General features: G+C 41.5%; 1 protein-coding gene across 1 annotated transcript in view; it reads left to right on the forward strand.

Moving 5' to 3' along the window:
• Window positions 1-375: 375 nt before the first annotated feature.
• The window catches only part of LOC146072906 (uncharacterized), a 75,387-nt gene continuing 57,463 nt past the window's right edge, over window positions 376-18,299 (forward strand). The window contains exon 1 of the mRNA XM_083180085.1: window positions 376-515. Within this exon, the coding sequence (XP_083036211.1) occupies window positions 482-515 (34 nt within the window). The 5' untranslated portion in view covers window positions 376-481. The remainder of the gene's footprint in view (window positions 516-18,299) is intronic.

An 18,299-nucleotide genomic window follows, 5' to 3' on the forward strand; every position in this document is an offset into this window, starting at 1 on the left:
GGACATGGGGCTGGAGAGACAGGGTGGCATGGGGCAGGAGAGACACGGTATGACATGTAGCTGGAGAGACACAGGGTGGCATGGGGCTGGAGAGATACATGGGTCATGAGGCTACTGTATATGATGGTGCTAAATGGCAGATGTCCAGTATATACAGTATATATATCAGTAGGATCTGCACCCAGGCTGACTGTACAGGGCAGCTCACACATACTGGTGGGAGGTTACTGGGACAACAGTAGGTCATGTATTCCTCTATACTGGGTGAGCGCCGGTGCTGTTACTATACGGAGGCTGCTATCACCCTATTTCTCACTAGCTATAAATAGATAACGCGTTTCCCCTTCTCAGTGCTGTGGTCATCTCCGTGTTCCTGAAACTAAATAACAGAATCTTACACGGCACAATTCAGCATAAAGCCGTGGAGTAGGATTGGCCGGACCCCCCCCCCCCGACCAGGGACAGGACCAACGGCTGGGGAATGAGGGATGCCTGGGACCTGGAGATGAGGGAAGGTAATGATCTGTCATCAGTTCTGGGAGCAGGGAGGTCTGGTCAGTGCTCCGCCGAAAATATAATTATTACTTATATACTATAATACTATAATACCTTCTATACACCAAGGCTGTCGTCTACACCAGGGGGGTTATTCTGGTACTGCAGTATTGTTATATACTATAATACCTTCTATACACCATGGTTGACGTCTACACCAGGGGGGTTATTCTGGCACTGCAGTATTGTTATATACTATAATACCTTCTATACACCAAGGCTGTCGTCTACACCAGGGGGGTTATTCTGGTACTGCAGTATTGTTATATACTATAATACCTTCTATACACCATGGTTGACGTCTACACCAGGGGGGTTATTCTGGCACTGCAGTATTGTTATATACTATAATACCTTCTATACACCAAGCCTGTCGTCTACACCGTGGGGGGGGGGGGGGGGGGGGGGATTCTGGTAGTGCAGTATTGTTATATACTATAATACCTTCTATACACCAAGGCTGTCGTCTACACCAGGGGGGTTATTCTGGTACTGCAGTATTGTTATATACTATAATACCTTCTATACACCATGGTTGACGTCTACACCAGGGGGGTTATTCTGGTACTGCAGTATTGTTATATACTATAATACCTTCTATACACCATGGTTGACGTCTACACCAGGGGGGTTATTCTGGTACTGCAGTATTGTTATATACTATAATACCTTCTATACACCATGGTTGACGTCTACACCAGGGGGGTTATTCTGGCACTGCAGTATTGTTATATACTATAATACCTTCTATACACCAAGCCTGTCGTCTACACCGCGGGGGGGGGGGGGGGGGATTCTGGTAGTGCAGTATTGTTATATACTATAATACCTTCTATACACCATGGTTGACGTCTACACCAGGGGGGTTATTCTGGTACTGCAGTATTGTTATATACTATAATACCTTCTATACACCATGGTTGACGTCTACACCAGGGGGGTTATTCTGGCACTGCAGTATTGTTATATACTATAATACCTTCTATACACCAAGGCTGTCACCTACACCAGGGGGGTTATTCTGGTACTGCAGTATTGTTATATACTATAATACCTTCTATACACTAAGGCTGTCACATACACCAGGGGGTTATTCTGGTACTGCAGTATTGTTATATACTATAATACCTTCTATACACTAAGCCTGTCGTCTACACCGCGGGGGAGGGGGGGGGATTCTGGTACTGCAGTACTGTTATATAGTATAACACCTTCTATACACCAAGGCTGTCACCTACACCAGGGGGTTATTCTGGCAGTATTGGTATATACTATAATACCTTCTATACACCGAGGCCGTCACCTACACCAGGAGGTTATTCTGGTACTGCAGCATTGTTATATACTATAATACCTTCTATACAACAAGGCTGTCGTCTACACCAGGGGGGTTATTCTGGTACTGCAGTATTGTTATATACTAAAATACATTCTATACACCGAGGCTGTCACCTACACCAGGGGGGGTATTCTGGTACTGCAGTATTGTTATATACTATAATACCTTCTATACACCGAGGCCGTCACCTACACCGGGGGGTTATTCTGGTACTGCAGTATTGTTATATACTATATTACCTTCTATACACCAAGGCTGTCATCTACACCAGGGGGGTTATTCTGGTACTGCAGTATTGTTATATACTATAATACCTTCTATACACCAAGGCTGTCATCTACACCAGGGGGGTTATTCTGGTACTGCAGTATTGTTATATACTATAATACCTTCTATACACCAAGGCTGTCACCTACACCAGGGGGTTATTCTGGTACTGCAGTATTGTTATATACTGTAATACCTTCTATACACAAAGGCTGTCATCTACACCAGGGGTTATTCTGGTACTGCAGTATTGTTATATACTGTAATACCTTCTATACACCAAGCCTGTCACCTACACCGGGGGGGGGGGGGGGGGGTTATTCTGGTACTGCAGTATTGTTATATACTATAATACCTTCTATACACCAAGGCTGTCACCTACACCAGGGGGGTTATTCTGGTACTGCAGTATTGTTATATACTATAATACCTTCTATACACCAAGGCTGTCACCTACACCAGGGGGGTTATTCTGGTACTGCAGTATTGGTATATACTATAATACCTTCTATACACCAAGGCTGTCATCTACACCAGGGGGGTTATTCTGGTAATGCGGTATTGTTATATACTATAATACCTTCTATACACCAAGGCTGTCATCTATACCAGGGGGGTTATTCTGGTACTGCAGTATTGTTATATACTATAATACCTTCTATACACCAAGGCTGTCACCTACACCAGGAGGGTTATTCTGGTACTGCAGTATTGTTATATACTATAATACCTTCTATACACCAAGGCTGTCACCTACACCAGGGGGGTTATTCTGGTACTGCAGTATTGTTATATACTATAATACCTTCTAAACACCAAGGCTGTCACCTACACCAGGGGGGTTATTCTGGTACTGCAGTATTGTTATACACTATAATACCTTCTATACACCAAGGCCGTCACCTACACCAGGGGGGTTATTCTGGTACTGCAGTATTGTTATATACTATAATACCTTCTATACACCAAGGCTGTCATCTACACCAGGGGGGTTATTCTGGTACTGCAGTATTGTTATATACTATAATACCTTCTATACACCAAGGCTGTCACATACACCAGGGGGGTTATTCTGGTACTGCAGTATTGTTATATACTATATTACCTTCAATACACCAAGGCTGTCATCTACACCAGGGGGGTTATTCTGGTACTGCAGTATTGTTATATACTATAATACCTTCTATACACCAAGGCTGTCACATACACCAGGGGGGTTATTCTGGTACTGCAGTATTGTTATATACTATATTACCTTCTATACACCATGGCTGTCATCTACACCAGGGGGGTTATTCTGGTACTGCAGTATTGTTATATACTATAATACCTTCTATACACCAAGGCTGTCACCTACACCAGCGGGGGTTATTCTGGTACTGCAGTATTGTTATATACTATAATACCTTCTATACACCAAGGCTGTCACCTACACCAGGAGGGTTATTCTGGTACTGCAGTATTGTTATATACTATAATACCTTCTATACACCAAGGCTGTCACATACACCAGGGGGGGTATTCTGGTACTGCAGTATTGTTATATACTATAATACCTCCAATACACCAAGGCTGTAGTCTACACCAGGGGGGTTATTCTGGTACTGCAGTATTGTTATATACTATAATACCTTCTATACACCAAGGCTGTCACCTACACCAGGGGGATTATTCTGGTACTGCAGTATTGTTATATACTATAATACCTTCTATACACCAAGGCTGTCACCTACACCAGGGGGATTATTCTGGTAGTGCAGTATTGTTATATACTATAATACCTTCTATACACCAAGGCTGTCACCTACACTAGGGGGGTTATTCTGGTAGTGCAGTATTGTTATATACTATAATACCTTCTATACACCAAGGCTGTCACCTACACCAGGGGGATTATTCTGGTAGTGCAGTATTGTTATATACTATAATACCTTCTATACACCAAGGCTGTCACCTACACCAGGGGGATTATTCTGGTAGTGCAGTATTGTTATATACTATAATACCTTCTATACACCAAGGCCGTCACCTACACCAGGGGGGTTATTCTGGTACTGCAGTGTTATTATATACTATAATACCTTCTATACACCAAGGCCGTCACCTACACCAGGGGGGTTATTCTGGTACTGCAGTATTGTTATATACTATAATACCTTCTATACACCAAGGCTGTCATCTACACCGGGGGGTTATTCTGGTACTGCAGTATTGTTATATACTATAATACCTTCTATACACCAAGGCTGTCATCTACACCAGGGGGGTTATTCTGGTACTGCAGTATTGTTATATACTATAATACCTTCTATACACCAAGGCTGTCACCTACACCAGGGGGGTTATTCTGGTACTGCAGTATTGTTATATACTATAATACCTTCTATACACCAAGGCTGTCACCTACACCAGGGGGATTATTCTGGTACTGCAGTATTGTTATATACTATAATACCTTCTATACACCAAGGCTGTCACCTACACCAGGGGGTTATTCTGTTACTGCAGTATTGTTATATACTATAATACCTTCTATACACCAAGGCTGTCATCTACACCAGGGGGGTTATTCTGTTACTGCAGTATTGTTATATACTATAATACCTTCTATAGACCAAGGCTGTCACCTACACCAGGGGGGTTATTCTGGTACTGCAGTATTGTTATATACTATAATACCTTCTATACACCAAGGCCGTCACCTACACCAGGGGGGTTATTCTGGTACTGCAGTATTGTTATATACTATAATACCTTCTATACACCAAGGCTGTCACCTACACCAGGGGGGTTATTCTGGTACTGCAGTATTGTTATATACTATAATACCTTCTATACACCAAGGCTGTCACATACACCAGGGGGGTTATTCTGGTACTGCAGTATTGTTATATACTATAATACCTTCTATACACCAAGGCTGTCACCTACACCAGGGGGTTATTCTGGTACTGCAGTATTGTTATATACTGTAATACCTTCTATACACAAAGGCTGTCATCTACACCAGGGGTTATTCTGGTACTGCAGTATTGTTATATACTATAATACCTTCTATACACCAAGGCCGTCACCTACACCAGGGGGGTTATTCTGGCACTGCAGTATTGTTATATACTATAATACCTTCTATACACCGAGGCTGTCACCTACACGAGGGGGGTTATTCTGGTACTGCAGTATTGTTATATACTATAATACCTTCTATACAACAAGGCTGTCATCTACACCGGGGGGTTATTCTGGTACTGCAGTATTGTTATATACTATAATACCTTCTATACAACAAGGCTGTCATCTACACCGGGGGGTTATTCTGGTACTGCAGTATTGTTATATATAATAATACCTTCTATACACCAAGGCTGTCACCTACACCGGGGGGTTATTCTGGTACTGCAGTACTGTTATATACTATAATACCTTCTATACACCAAGGCTGTCACCTACACCAGGGGGGTTATTCTGGTACTGCAGTATTGTTATATACTATAATACCTTCTATACACCAAGTCTGTCATCTACACCAGGGGGGTTATTCTGGTACTGCGGTATTGTTATATACTATAATACCTTCTATACACCAAGGCTGTCATCTACACCAGGGGGGTTATTCTGGTACTGCAGTATTGTTATATACTATAATACCTTCTATACACCAAGGCTGTCACCTACACCGGGGGGTTATTCTGGTACTGCAGTATTGTTATATACTATAATACCTTCTATACACCAAGGCTGTCACCTACACCAGGGGGGTTATTCTGGTACTGCAGTATTGTTATATACTATAATACCTTCTATACACCAAGGCTGTCACCTACACCAGGGGGGTTATTCTGGTACTGCAGTATTGTTATATACTATAATACCTTCTATACACCAAGGCTGTCACCTACACCAGGGGGGTTATTCTGTTACTGCAGTATTGTTATATACTATAATACTTTCTATACACCAAGGCTGTCACCTACACCAGGGGGTTATTCTGGTACTGCAGTATTGTTATATACTATAATACCTTCTATACACCAAGGCTGTCATCTACACCAGGGGGGTTATTCTGGTACTGCATTACTGTTATATACTATAATACCTTCTATACACCAAGGCTGTCATCTACACCAGGGGGGTTATTCTGGTACTGCATTACTGTTATATACTATAATACCTTCTATACACCAAGGCTGTCACCTACACCAGGGGGTTATTCTGGTACTGCGGTATTGTTATATACTATAATACCTTCTATACACCAAGGCTGTCATCTACACCAGGGGGTTATTCTGGTACTGCATTACTGTTATATACTATAATACCTTCTATACACCAAGGCTGTCACCTACACCAGGGGGTTATTCTGGTACTGCGGTATTGTTATATACTATAATACCTTCTATACACCAAGGCTGTCACCTACACCAGGGGGATTATTCTGGTACTGCAGTATTGTTATATACTATAATACCTTCTATACACCAAGGCCGTCACCTACACCAGGGGGATTATTCTGGTACTGCAGTATTGTTATATACTATAATACCTTCTATACACCAAGGCTGTCACCTACACCGGGGGGTTATTCTGGTACTGCAGTATTGTTATACACTATAATACCTTCTATACACCAAGGCCGTCACCTACACCAGGGGGGTTATTCTGGTACTGCAGTATTGTTATATACTATAATACCTTCTATACACCAAGGCTGTCATCTACACCAGGGGGGTTATTCTGGTACTGCAGTATTGTTATATACTATAATACCTTCTATACACCAAGGCTGTCATCTACACCAGGGGGTTATTCTGGTACTGCGGTATTGTTATATACTATAATACCTTCTATACACCAAGGCTGTAGTCTACACCAGGGGGGTTATTCTGGTACTGCAGTATTGTTATACACTATAATACCTTCTATACACCAAGGCCGTCACCTACACCAGGGGGGTTATTCTGGTACTGCAGTATTGTTATATACTATAATACCTTCTATACACCAAGGCTGTCATCTACACCAGGGGGGTTATTCTGGTACTGCAGTATTGTTATATACTATAATACCTTCTATACACCAAGGCTGTCATCTACACCAGGGGGTTATTCTGGTACTGCGGTATTGTTATATACTATAATACCTTCTATACACCAAGGCTGTCATCTACACCGGGGGGTTATTCTGGTACTGCAGTATTGTTATATACTATAATACCTTCTATACACCGAGGCTGTCATCTACACCAGGGGGGTTATTCTGGTACTGCAGTATTGTTATATACTATAATACCTTCTATACACCAAGGCTGTCACATACACCAGGGGGGTTATTCTGGTACTGCTGTATTGTTATATACTATAATACCTTCTATACACCAAGGCTGTCACCTACACCAGGGGGGTTATTCTGGTAGTGCAGTATTGTTATATACTATAATACCTTCTATACACCAAGACTGTCATCTACACCAGGGGGGTTATTCTGGTACTGCAGTATTGTTATATACTATAATACCTTCTATACACCAAGGCTGTCATCTACACCAGGGGGGTTATTCTGGTACTGCTGTATTGTTATATACTATAATACCTTATAAACACAGAGGCTGTCACCTACACCAGGGGGGTTATTCTGGCACTGCAGTATTGTTATATACTATAATACCTTCTATACACCAAGGCTGTCGTCTACACCAGGGGGGTTATTCTGGTACTGCAGTATTGTTATATACTATAATACCTTCTATACACCAAGGCTGTCACCTACACCAGGGGGATTATTCTGGTACTGCAGTATTGTTATATACTATAATACCTTCTATACACCAAGGCCGTCACCTACACCAGGAGGTTATTCTGGTACTGCAGTATTGTTATATACTATAATACCTTCTATACACCAAGGCTGTCATCTACACCAGGGGGTTATTCTGGTAGTGCGGTATTGTTATATACTATAATACCTTCTATACACCGAGGCCGTCACCTACACCAGGGGGGTTATTCTGGTGCTGCAGTATTGTTATATACTATAATACCTTCTATACACCAAGGCTGTCACCTACACCAGGGGGGTTATTCTGGTACTGCAGTATTGTTATATACTATATTACCTTCTATACACCGAGGCTGTCATCTACACCAGGGGGGTTATTCTGGTACTGCAGTATTGTTATATACTATAATACCTTCTATACACCAAGGCTGTCATCTACACCGGGGGGTTATTCTGGTACTGCGGTATTGTTATATACTATAATACCTTCTATACACCAAGGCCGTCACCTACACCAGGGGGGTTATTCTGGTACTGCAGTATTGTTATATACTATAATACCTTCTATACACCAAGTCTGTCATCTACACCAGGGGGGTTATTCTGGTACTGCGGTATTGTTATATACTATAATACCTTCTATACACCAAGGCTGTCATCTACACCAGGGGGGTTATTCTGGTACTGCAGTATTGTTATATACTATAATACCTTCTATACACCAAGGCTGTCACCTACACCGGGGGGTTATTCTGGTACTGCAGTATTGTTATATACTATAATACCTTCTATACACCAAGGCTGTCACCTACACCAGGGGGGTTATTCTGGTACTGCAGTATTGTTATATACTATAATACCTTCTATACACCAAGGCTGTCACCTACACCAGGGGGGTTATTCTGGTACTGCAGTATTGTTATATACTATAATACCTTCTATACACCAAGGCTGTCACCTACACCAGGGGGGTTATTCTGTTACTGCAGTATTGTTATATACTATAATACTTTCTATACACCAAGGCTGTCACCTACACCAGGGGGTTATTCTGGTACTGCAGTATTGTTATATACTATAATACCTTCTATACACCAAGGCTGTCATCTACACCAGGGGGGTTATTCTGGTACTGCATTACTGTTATATACTATAATACCTTCTATACACCAAGGCTGTCATCTACACCAGGGGGGTTATTCTGGTACTGCATTACTGTTATATACTATAATACCTTCTATACACCAAGGCTGTCACCTACACCAGGGGGTTATTCTGGTACTGCGGTATTGTTATATACTATAATACCTTCTATACACCAAGGCTGTCATCTACACCAGGGGGTTATTCTGGTACTGCATTACTGTTATATACTATAATACCTTCTATACACCAAGGCTGTCACCTACACCAGGGGGTTATTCTGGTACTGCGGTATTGTTATATACTATAATACCTTCTATACACCAAGGCTGTCACCTACACCAGGGGGATTATTCTGGTACTGCAGTATTGTTATATACTATAATACCTTCTATACACCAAGGCCGTCACCTACACCAGGGGGATTATTCTGGTACTGCAGTATTGTTATATACTATAATACCTTCTATACACCAAGGCTGTCACCTACACCAGGGGGGTTATTCTGGTACTGCAGTATTGTTATACACTATAATACCTTCTATACACCAAGGCCGTCACCTACACCAGGGGGGTTATTCTGGTACTGCAGTATTGTTATATACTATAATACCTTCTATACACCAAGGCTGTCATCTACACCAGGGGGGTTATTCTGGTACTGCAGTATTGTTATATACTATAATACCTTCTATACACCAAGGCTGTCATCTACACCAGGGGGTTATTCTGGTACTGCGGTATTGTTATATACTATAATACCTTCTATACACCAAGGCTGTAGTCTACACCAGGGGGGTTATTCTGGTACTGCAGTATTGTTATACACTATAATACCTTCTATACACCAAGGCCGTCACCTACACCAGGGGGGTTATTCTGGTACTGCAGTATTGTTATATACTATAATACCTTCTATACACCAAGGCTGTCATCTACACCAGGGGGGTTATTCTGGTACTGCAGTATTGTTATATACTATAATACCTTCTATACACCAAGGCTGTCATCTACACCAGGGGGTTATTCTGGTACTGCGGTATTGTTATATACTATAATACCTTCTATACACCAAGGCTGTCATCTACACCGGGGGGTTATTCTGGTACTGCAGTATTGTTATATACTATAATACCTTCTATACACCGAGGCTGTCATCTACACCAGGGGGGTTATTCTGGTACTGCAGTATTGTTATATACTATAATACCTTCTATACACCAAGGCTGTCACATACACCAGGGGGGTTATTCTGGTACTGCTGTATTGTTATATACTATAATACCTTCTATACACCAAGGCTGTCACCTACACCAGGGGGGTTATTCTGGTAGTGCAGTATTGTTATATACTATAATACCTTCTATACACCAAGACTGTCATCTACACCAGGGGGGTTATTCTGGTACTGCAGTATTGTTATATACTATAATACCTTCTATACACCAAGGCTGTCATCTACACCAGGGGGGTTATTCTGGTACTGCTGTATTGTTATATACTATAATACCTTATAAACACAGAGGCTGTCACCTACACCAGGGGGGTTATTCTGGCACTGCAGTATTGTTATATACTATAATACCTTCTATACACCAAGGCTGTCGTCTACACCAGGGGGGTTATTCTGGTACTGCAGTATTGTTATATACTATAATACCTTCTATACACCAAGGCTGTCACCTACACCAGGGGGATTATTCTGGTACTGCAGTATTGTTATATACTATAATACCTTCTATACACCAAGGCCGTCACCTACACCAGGAGGTTATTCTGGTACTGCAGTATTGTTATATACTATAATACCTTCTATACACCAAGGCTGTCATCTACACCAGGGGGGTTATTCTGGTAGTGCGGTATTGTTATATACTATAATACCTTCTATACACCGAGGCCGTCACCTACACCAGGGGGGTTATTCTGGTGCTGCAGTATTGTTATATACTATAATACCTTCTATACACCAAGGCTGTCACCTACACCAGGGGGGTTATTCTGGTACTGCAGTATTGTTATATACTATATTACCTTCTATACACCGAGGCTGTCATCTACACCAGGGGGGTTATTCTGGTACTGCAGTATTGTTATATACTATAATACCTTCTATACACCAAGGCTGTCATCTACACCGGGGGGTTATTCTGGTACTGCGGTATTGTTATATACTATAATACCTTCTATACACCAAGGCCGTCACCTACACCAGGGGGGTTATTCTGGTACTGCAGTATTGTTATATACTATAATACCTTCTATACACCAAGGCTGTCATCTACACCAGGGGGGTTATTCTGGTACTGCAGTATTGTTATATACTATAATACCTTCTATACACCAAGGCTGTCACCTACACCAGGGGGGTTATTCTGGTACTGCAGTATTGTTATATACTATAATACCTTCTATACACCAAGGCTGTCATCTACACCAGGGGGTTATTCTGGTACTGCAGTAGTGTTATATACTATAATACCTTCTATACACCAAGGCTGTCACCTACACCAGGGGATTATTCTGGTACTGCGGTATTGTTATATACTATAATACCTTCTATACACCAAGGCTGTCATCTACACCAGGGGGGTTATTCTGGTACTGCAGTATTGTTATACACTATAATACCTTCTATACACCAAGGCCGTCACCTACACCAGGGGGGGTTATTCTGGTACTGCAGTATTGTTATATACTATAATACCTTCTATACACCAAGGCTGTCACCTACACCAGGGGGGTTATTCTGGTACTGCAGTATTGTTATATACTATAATACCTGCTATACACCAAGGCTGTCACCTACACCAGGGGGGTTATTCTGGTACTGCAGTATTGTTATATACTATATTACCTTCTATACACCAAGGCTGTCACCTACACCAGGGGGGTTATTCTGGTACTGCAGTATTGTTATATACTATAATACCTTCTATACACCAAGGCTGTCATCTACACCAGGGGGGTTATTCTGGTACTGCAGTATTGTTATATACTATAATACCTTCTATACACCAAGGCTGTCACCTACACCAGGGGGGTTATTCTGGTACTGCAGTATTGTTATATACTATAATACCTTCTATACACCAAGGCTGTCACCTACACCAGGGGGTTATTCTGGTACTGCAGTATTGTTATATACTATAATACCTTCTATACACCGAGGCTGTCACCTACACCAGGGGGGTTATTCTGGTACTGCAGTATTGTTATATACTATAATACCTTCTATACACCAAGGCTGTCACCTACACCAGGGGGTTATTCTGGTACTGCAGTATTGTTATATACTATAATACCTTCTATACACCAAGGCTGTCACCTACACCAGGGGGGTTATTCTGGTACTGCTGTATTGTTATATACTATAATACCTTCTATACACCAAGGCTGTCACCTACACCAGGGGGGTTATTCTGGTACTGCAGTATTGTTATATACTATAATACCTTCTATACACCAAGGCTGTCACCTACACCAGGGGGGTTATTCTGGTACTGCAGTATTGTTATATACTATAATACCTTCTATATACCAAGGCTGTCACCTACACCAGGGGGTTATTCTGGTACTGCAGTATTGTTATATACTATAATACCTTCTATACACCGAGGCTGTCACCTACACCAGGGGGGTTATTCTGGTACTGCAGTATTGTTATATACTATAATACCTTCTATACACCGAGGCTGTCACCTACACCAGGGGGTTATTCTGGTACTGCAGTATTGTTATATACTATAATACCTTCTATACACCAAGGCCGTCATCTACACCAGGGGGGTTATTCTGGTACTGCAGTATTGTTATATACTATAATACCTTCTATACACCAAGGCTGTCACATACACCAGGGGGTTATTCTGGTACTGCAGTATTGTTATATACTATAATACCTTCTACACACCGAGGCTGTCATCTACACCAGGGGGGTTATTCTGGTACTGCTGTATTGTTATATACTATATTACCTTCTATACACCAAGGCCGTCACATACACCAGGGGGTTATTCTGGTACTGCAGTATTGTTATATACTATAATACCTTCTATACACCAAGGCCGTCATCTACACCAGGGGGGTTATTCTGGTACTGCAGTATTGTTATATACTATAATACCTTCTATACACCAAGGCTGTCATCTACACCAGGGGGGTTATTCTGGAACTGCTGTATTGTTATATACTATATTACCTTCTATACACCAAGGCTGTCACCTACACCAGGGGGTTATTCTGGTACTGCAGTATTGTTATATACTATAATACCTTCTATACACCAAGGCTGTCACCTACACCAGGGGGGTTATTCTGGTACTGCTGTATTGTTATATACTATATTACCTTCTATACACCAAGGCTGTCACCTACACCAGGGGGTTATTCTGGTACGGCAGTATTGTTATATACTATAATACCTTCTATACACCAAGGCTGTCACCTACACCAGGGGGGTTATTCTGGTACTGCAGTATTGTTATACACTATAATACCTTCTATACACCGAGGCTGTCATCTACACCAGGGGGTTATTCTGGTACTGCAGTATTGTTATATACTATAATACCTTCTATACACCAAGGCTGTCACCTACACCAGGGGGGTTATTCTGTTACTGCAGTATTGTTATATACTATAATACCTTCTATACACCAAGGCCGTCACCTACACCGGGGGGGTTATTCTGGTAATGCAGTATTGTTATATACTATAATACCTTCTATACACCAAGGCCGTCATCTACACCAGGGGGGTTATTCTGGTACTGCAGTATTGTTATATACTATATTACCTTCTATACACCAAGGCTGTCATTTACACCAGGGGGTTATTCTGGTACTGCAGTATTGTTATATACTATAATACCTTCTATACACCAAGGCTGTCACCTACACCAGGGGGCTTATTCTGGTACTGCAGTATTGTTATATACTGTAATACCTTCTATACACCAAGGCTGTCACCTACACCAGGGGGGTTATTCTGGTACTGCAGTATTGTTATATACTATAATACCTTCTATACACCAAGGCCGTCACCTACACCAGGGGGGTTATTCTGGTACTGCAGTATTGTTATATACTATAATACCTTCTATACACAGAGGCTGTCATCTACACCAGGGGGGTTATTCTGGTACTGCAGTATTGTTATATACTATAATACCTTCTATACACCAAGGCCGTCACCTACACCAGGGGGGTTATTCTGGTACTGCTGTATTGTTATATACTATAATACCTTCTATACACCGAGGCTGTCATCTACACCGGGGGGTTATTCTGGTACTGCAGTATTGTTATATACTATAATACCTTCTATACACCAAGGCTGTCATCTACACCAGGGAGGTTATTCTGGTACTGCAGTATTGTTATATACTATAATACCTTCTATACACCAAGGCTGTCACCTACACCAGGGGGATTATTCTGGTACTGCAGTATTGTTATATACTATAATACCTTCTATACACCAAGGCTGTCACATTCACCAGGGGGGTTATTCTGGTACTGCAGTATTGTTATATACTATAATACCTTCTATACACCAAGGCTGTCACCTACACCAGGGGGGTTATTCTGGTACTGCAGTATTGTTATATACTATAATACCTTCTACACACCGAGGCTGTCATCTACACCAGGGGGGTTATTCTGGTACTGCAATATTGTTATATACTATAATACCTTCTATACACCAAGGCTTTCATCTACACCAGGGGGGTTATTCTGGTACTGCAATATTGTTATATACTATAATACCTTCTATACACCAAGGCTGTCACATACACCAGGGGGGTTATTCTGGTACTGCAGTATTATATACTATATTACCTTCTATACACCAAGGCTGTCACCTACACCAAGGGGTTATTCTGGTACTGCAGTATTGTTATATACTATAATACCTTCTATACACCAAGGCTGTCATCTACACCAGGGGGGTTATTCTGGTACTGCAGTATTGTTATATACTATAATACCTTCTATACACCGAGGCTGTCACCTACACCAGGGGGGTTATTCTGGTACTGCAGTATTGTTATATACTATATTACCTTCTATACACCAAGGCTGTCACCTACACCAGGTGGGTTATTCTGGTACTGCAGTATTGTTATATACTATAATACCTTCTATACACCAAGGCTGTCATCTACACCAGGGGGGTTATTCTGGTACTGCAGTATTGTTATATACTATAATACCTTCTATACACCAAGGCTGTCATCTACACCAGGGGGGTTATTCTGGTACTGCAGTATTGTTATATACTATAATACCTTCTATACACCGAGGCTGTCACCTACACGAGGGGGGTTATTCTGGTACTGCAGTATTGTTATATACTATATTACCTTCTATACACCAAGGCTGTCACCTACACCAGGGGGGTTATTCTGGTACTGCAGTATTGTTATATACTATAATACCTTCTATACACGAGGCTGTCACCTACACCAGGGGGGTTATTCTGGTACTGCAGTATTGTTATATACTATAATACCTTCTATACACCAAGGCTGTCACCTACACTAGGGGGGTTATTCTGGTACTGCAGTATTGTTATATACTATAATACCTTCTATACACCAAGGCTGTCACCTACACCAGGGGGGTTATTCTGGTACTGCAGTATTGTTATATACTATAATACCTTCTATACACCAAGGCTGTCATCTACACCAGGGGGGTTATTCTGGTACTGCAGTATTGTTATATACTATAATACCTTCTATACACCAAGGCCGTCACCTACACCAGGGGGGTTATTCCGGTACTGCAGTATTGTTATATACTATAATACCTTCTATACACCAAGGCTGTCACCTACACCGGGGGGTTATTCTGGTACTGCAGTATTATATACTATAATACCTTCTATACACCAAGGCTGTCACCTACACCAGGGGGGGTTATTCTGGTACTGCAGTATTGTTATATACTATAATACCTTCTATACACCAAGGCCGTCACCTACACCAGGGGGGTTATTCTGGTACTGCAGTATTGTTATATACTATAATATCTTCTATACACCAAGGCTGTCATCTACACCAGGGGGGTTATTCTGGTACTGCAGTATTGTTATATACTATAATACCTTCTATACACCAAGGCTGTCACCTACACCAGGGGGGTTATTCTGGTACTGCAGTATTGTTATATACTATAATACCTTCTATACACCGAGGCTGTCACCTACACCAGGGAGGTTATTCTGGTACTGCAGTATTGTTATATACTATAATACCTTCTATACACCAAGGCTGTCATCTACACCAGGGGGGTTATTCTGGTACTGCAGTATTGTTATATACTATAATACCTTCTATACACCAAGGCCGTCACCTACACCAGGGGGTTATTCTGGTACTGCAGTATTGGTATATACTATAATACCTTCTATACACCAAGGCTGTCACCTACACCAGGAGGTTATTCTGGTACTGCAGTACTGTTATATACTATAATACCTTCTATACACAGAGGCTGTCATCTACACCGGGGGGTTATTCTGGTACTGCATTACTGTTATATACTATAATACCTTCTATACACCAGGGCCGTCACATACACCAGGGGGTTATTCTGGTACTGCAGTATTGTTATACACTATAATACCTTCTATACACCAAGGCTGTCACCTACACCAGGGGGGTTATTCTGGTACTGCAGTATTGTTATATACTATAATACCTTCTATACACAGAGGCTGTCGTCTACACCGGGGGGTTATTCTGGTACTGCATTACTGTTATATACTATTATACCTTCTATACACCAAGGCTGTCACCTACACCAGGGGGTTATTCTGGTACTACAGTATTGTTATATACTATAATACCTTCTATACACCAAGGCTGTCACATACACCAGGGGGGTTATTCTGGTACTGCAGTATTGTTATACACTATAATACCTTCTATACACCAAGGCTGTCACCTACACCAGGGGGGTTATTCTGGTACTGCAGTATTGTTATATACTATAATACCTTCTATACACCAAGGCTGTCACATACACCAGGGGGGTTATTCTGGTACTGCAGTATTGTTATATACTATAATACCTTCTATACACCAAGGCTGTCACCTACACCAGGGGGGTTATTCTGGTACTGCAGTATTGTTATATACTATAATACCTTCTATACACAGAGGCTGTCATCTACACCGGGGGGTTATTCTGGTACTGCATTACTGTTATATACTATAATACCTTCTATACACCAAGGCTGTCACCTACACCAGGGGGTTATTCTGGTACTACATTATTGTTATATACTATAATACCTTCTATACACCAAGGCTGTCATCTACACCAGGGGGGTTATTCTGGTACTGCGGTATTGTTATATACTATAATACCTTCTATACACCAAGGCTGTCACATACACCAGGGGGTTATTCTGGTACTGCAGTATTGTTATACACTATAATACCTTCTATACACCAAGGCTGTCATCTACACCAGGGGGGTTATTCTGGTACTGCAGTATTGTTATACACTATAATACCTTCTATACACCAAGGCTGTCACATACACCAGGGGGGTTATTCTGGTACTGCAGTATTATATACTATAATACCTTCTATACACCAAGGCTGTCACCTACACCAGGGGGGTTATTCTGGTACTGCAGTATTGTTATATACTATAATACCTTCTATACACCAAGGCTGTCACCTACACCAGGGGGTTATTCTGGTAATGCGGTATTGTTATATACTATAATACCTTCTATACACCAAGGCTGTCATCTACACCAGGGGGGTTATTCTGGTACTGCAGTATTGTTATATACTATAATACCTTCTATACACCAAGGCTGTCATCTACACCAGGGGGGTTATTCTGGTACTGCAGTATTGTTATATACTATAATACCTTCTATACACCAAGGCTGTCACCTACACCAGGGGGTTATTCTGGTACTGCAGTATTGTTATATACTATAATACCTTCTATACACCAAGGCTGTCACCTACACCGGGGGCTTATTCTGGTACTGCTGTATTGTTATACACTATAATACCTTCTATACACCAAGGCTGTCACCTACACCGGGGGCTTATTCTGGTACTGCAGTATTGTTATATACTATAATAACTTCTCTAATACACCAAGGCTGTCATCTACACCAGGGGGGTTATTCTGGTACTGCAGTATTGTTATACACTATAATACCTTTAATACACCAAGGCTGT

This window comes from Crinia signifera, chromosome 4 (genome assembly GCF_055691185.1).
Source record: "Crinia signifera chromosome 4, ASM5569118v1, whole genome shotgun sequence".
In the NCBI taxonomy this organism is placed as follows: Eukaryota; Metazoa; Chordata; class Amphibia; order Anura; family Myobatrachidae; genus Crinia; species Crinia signifera.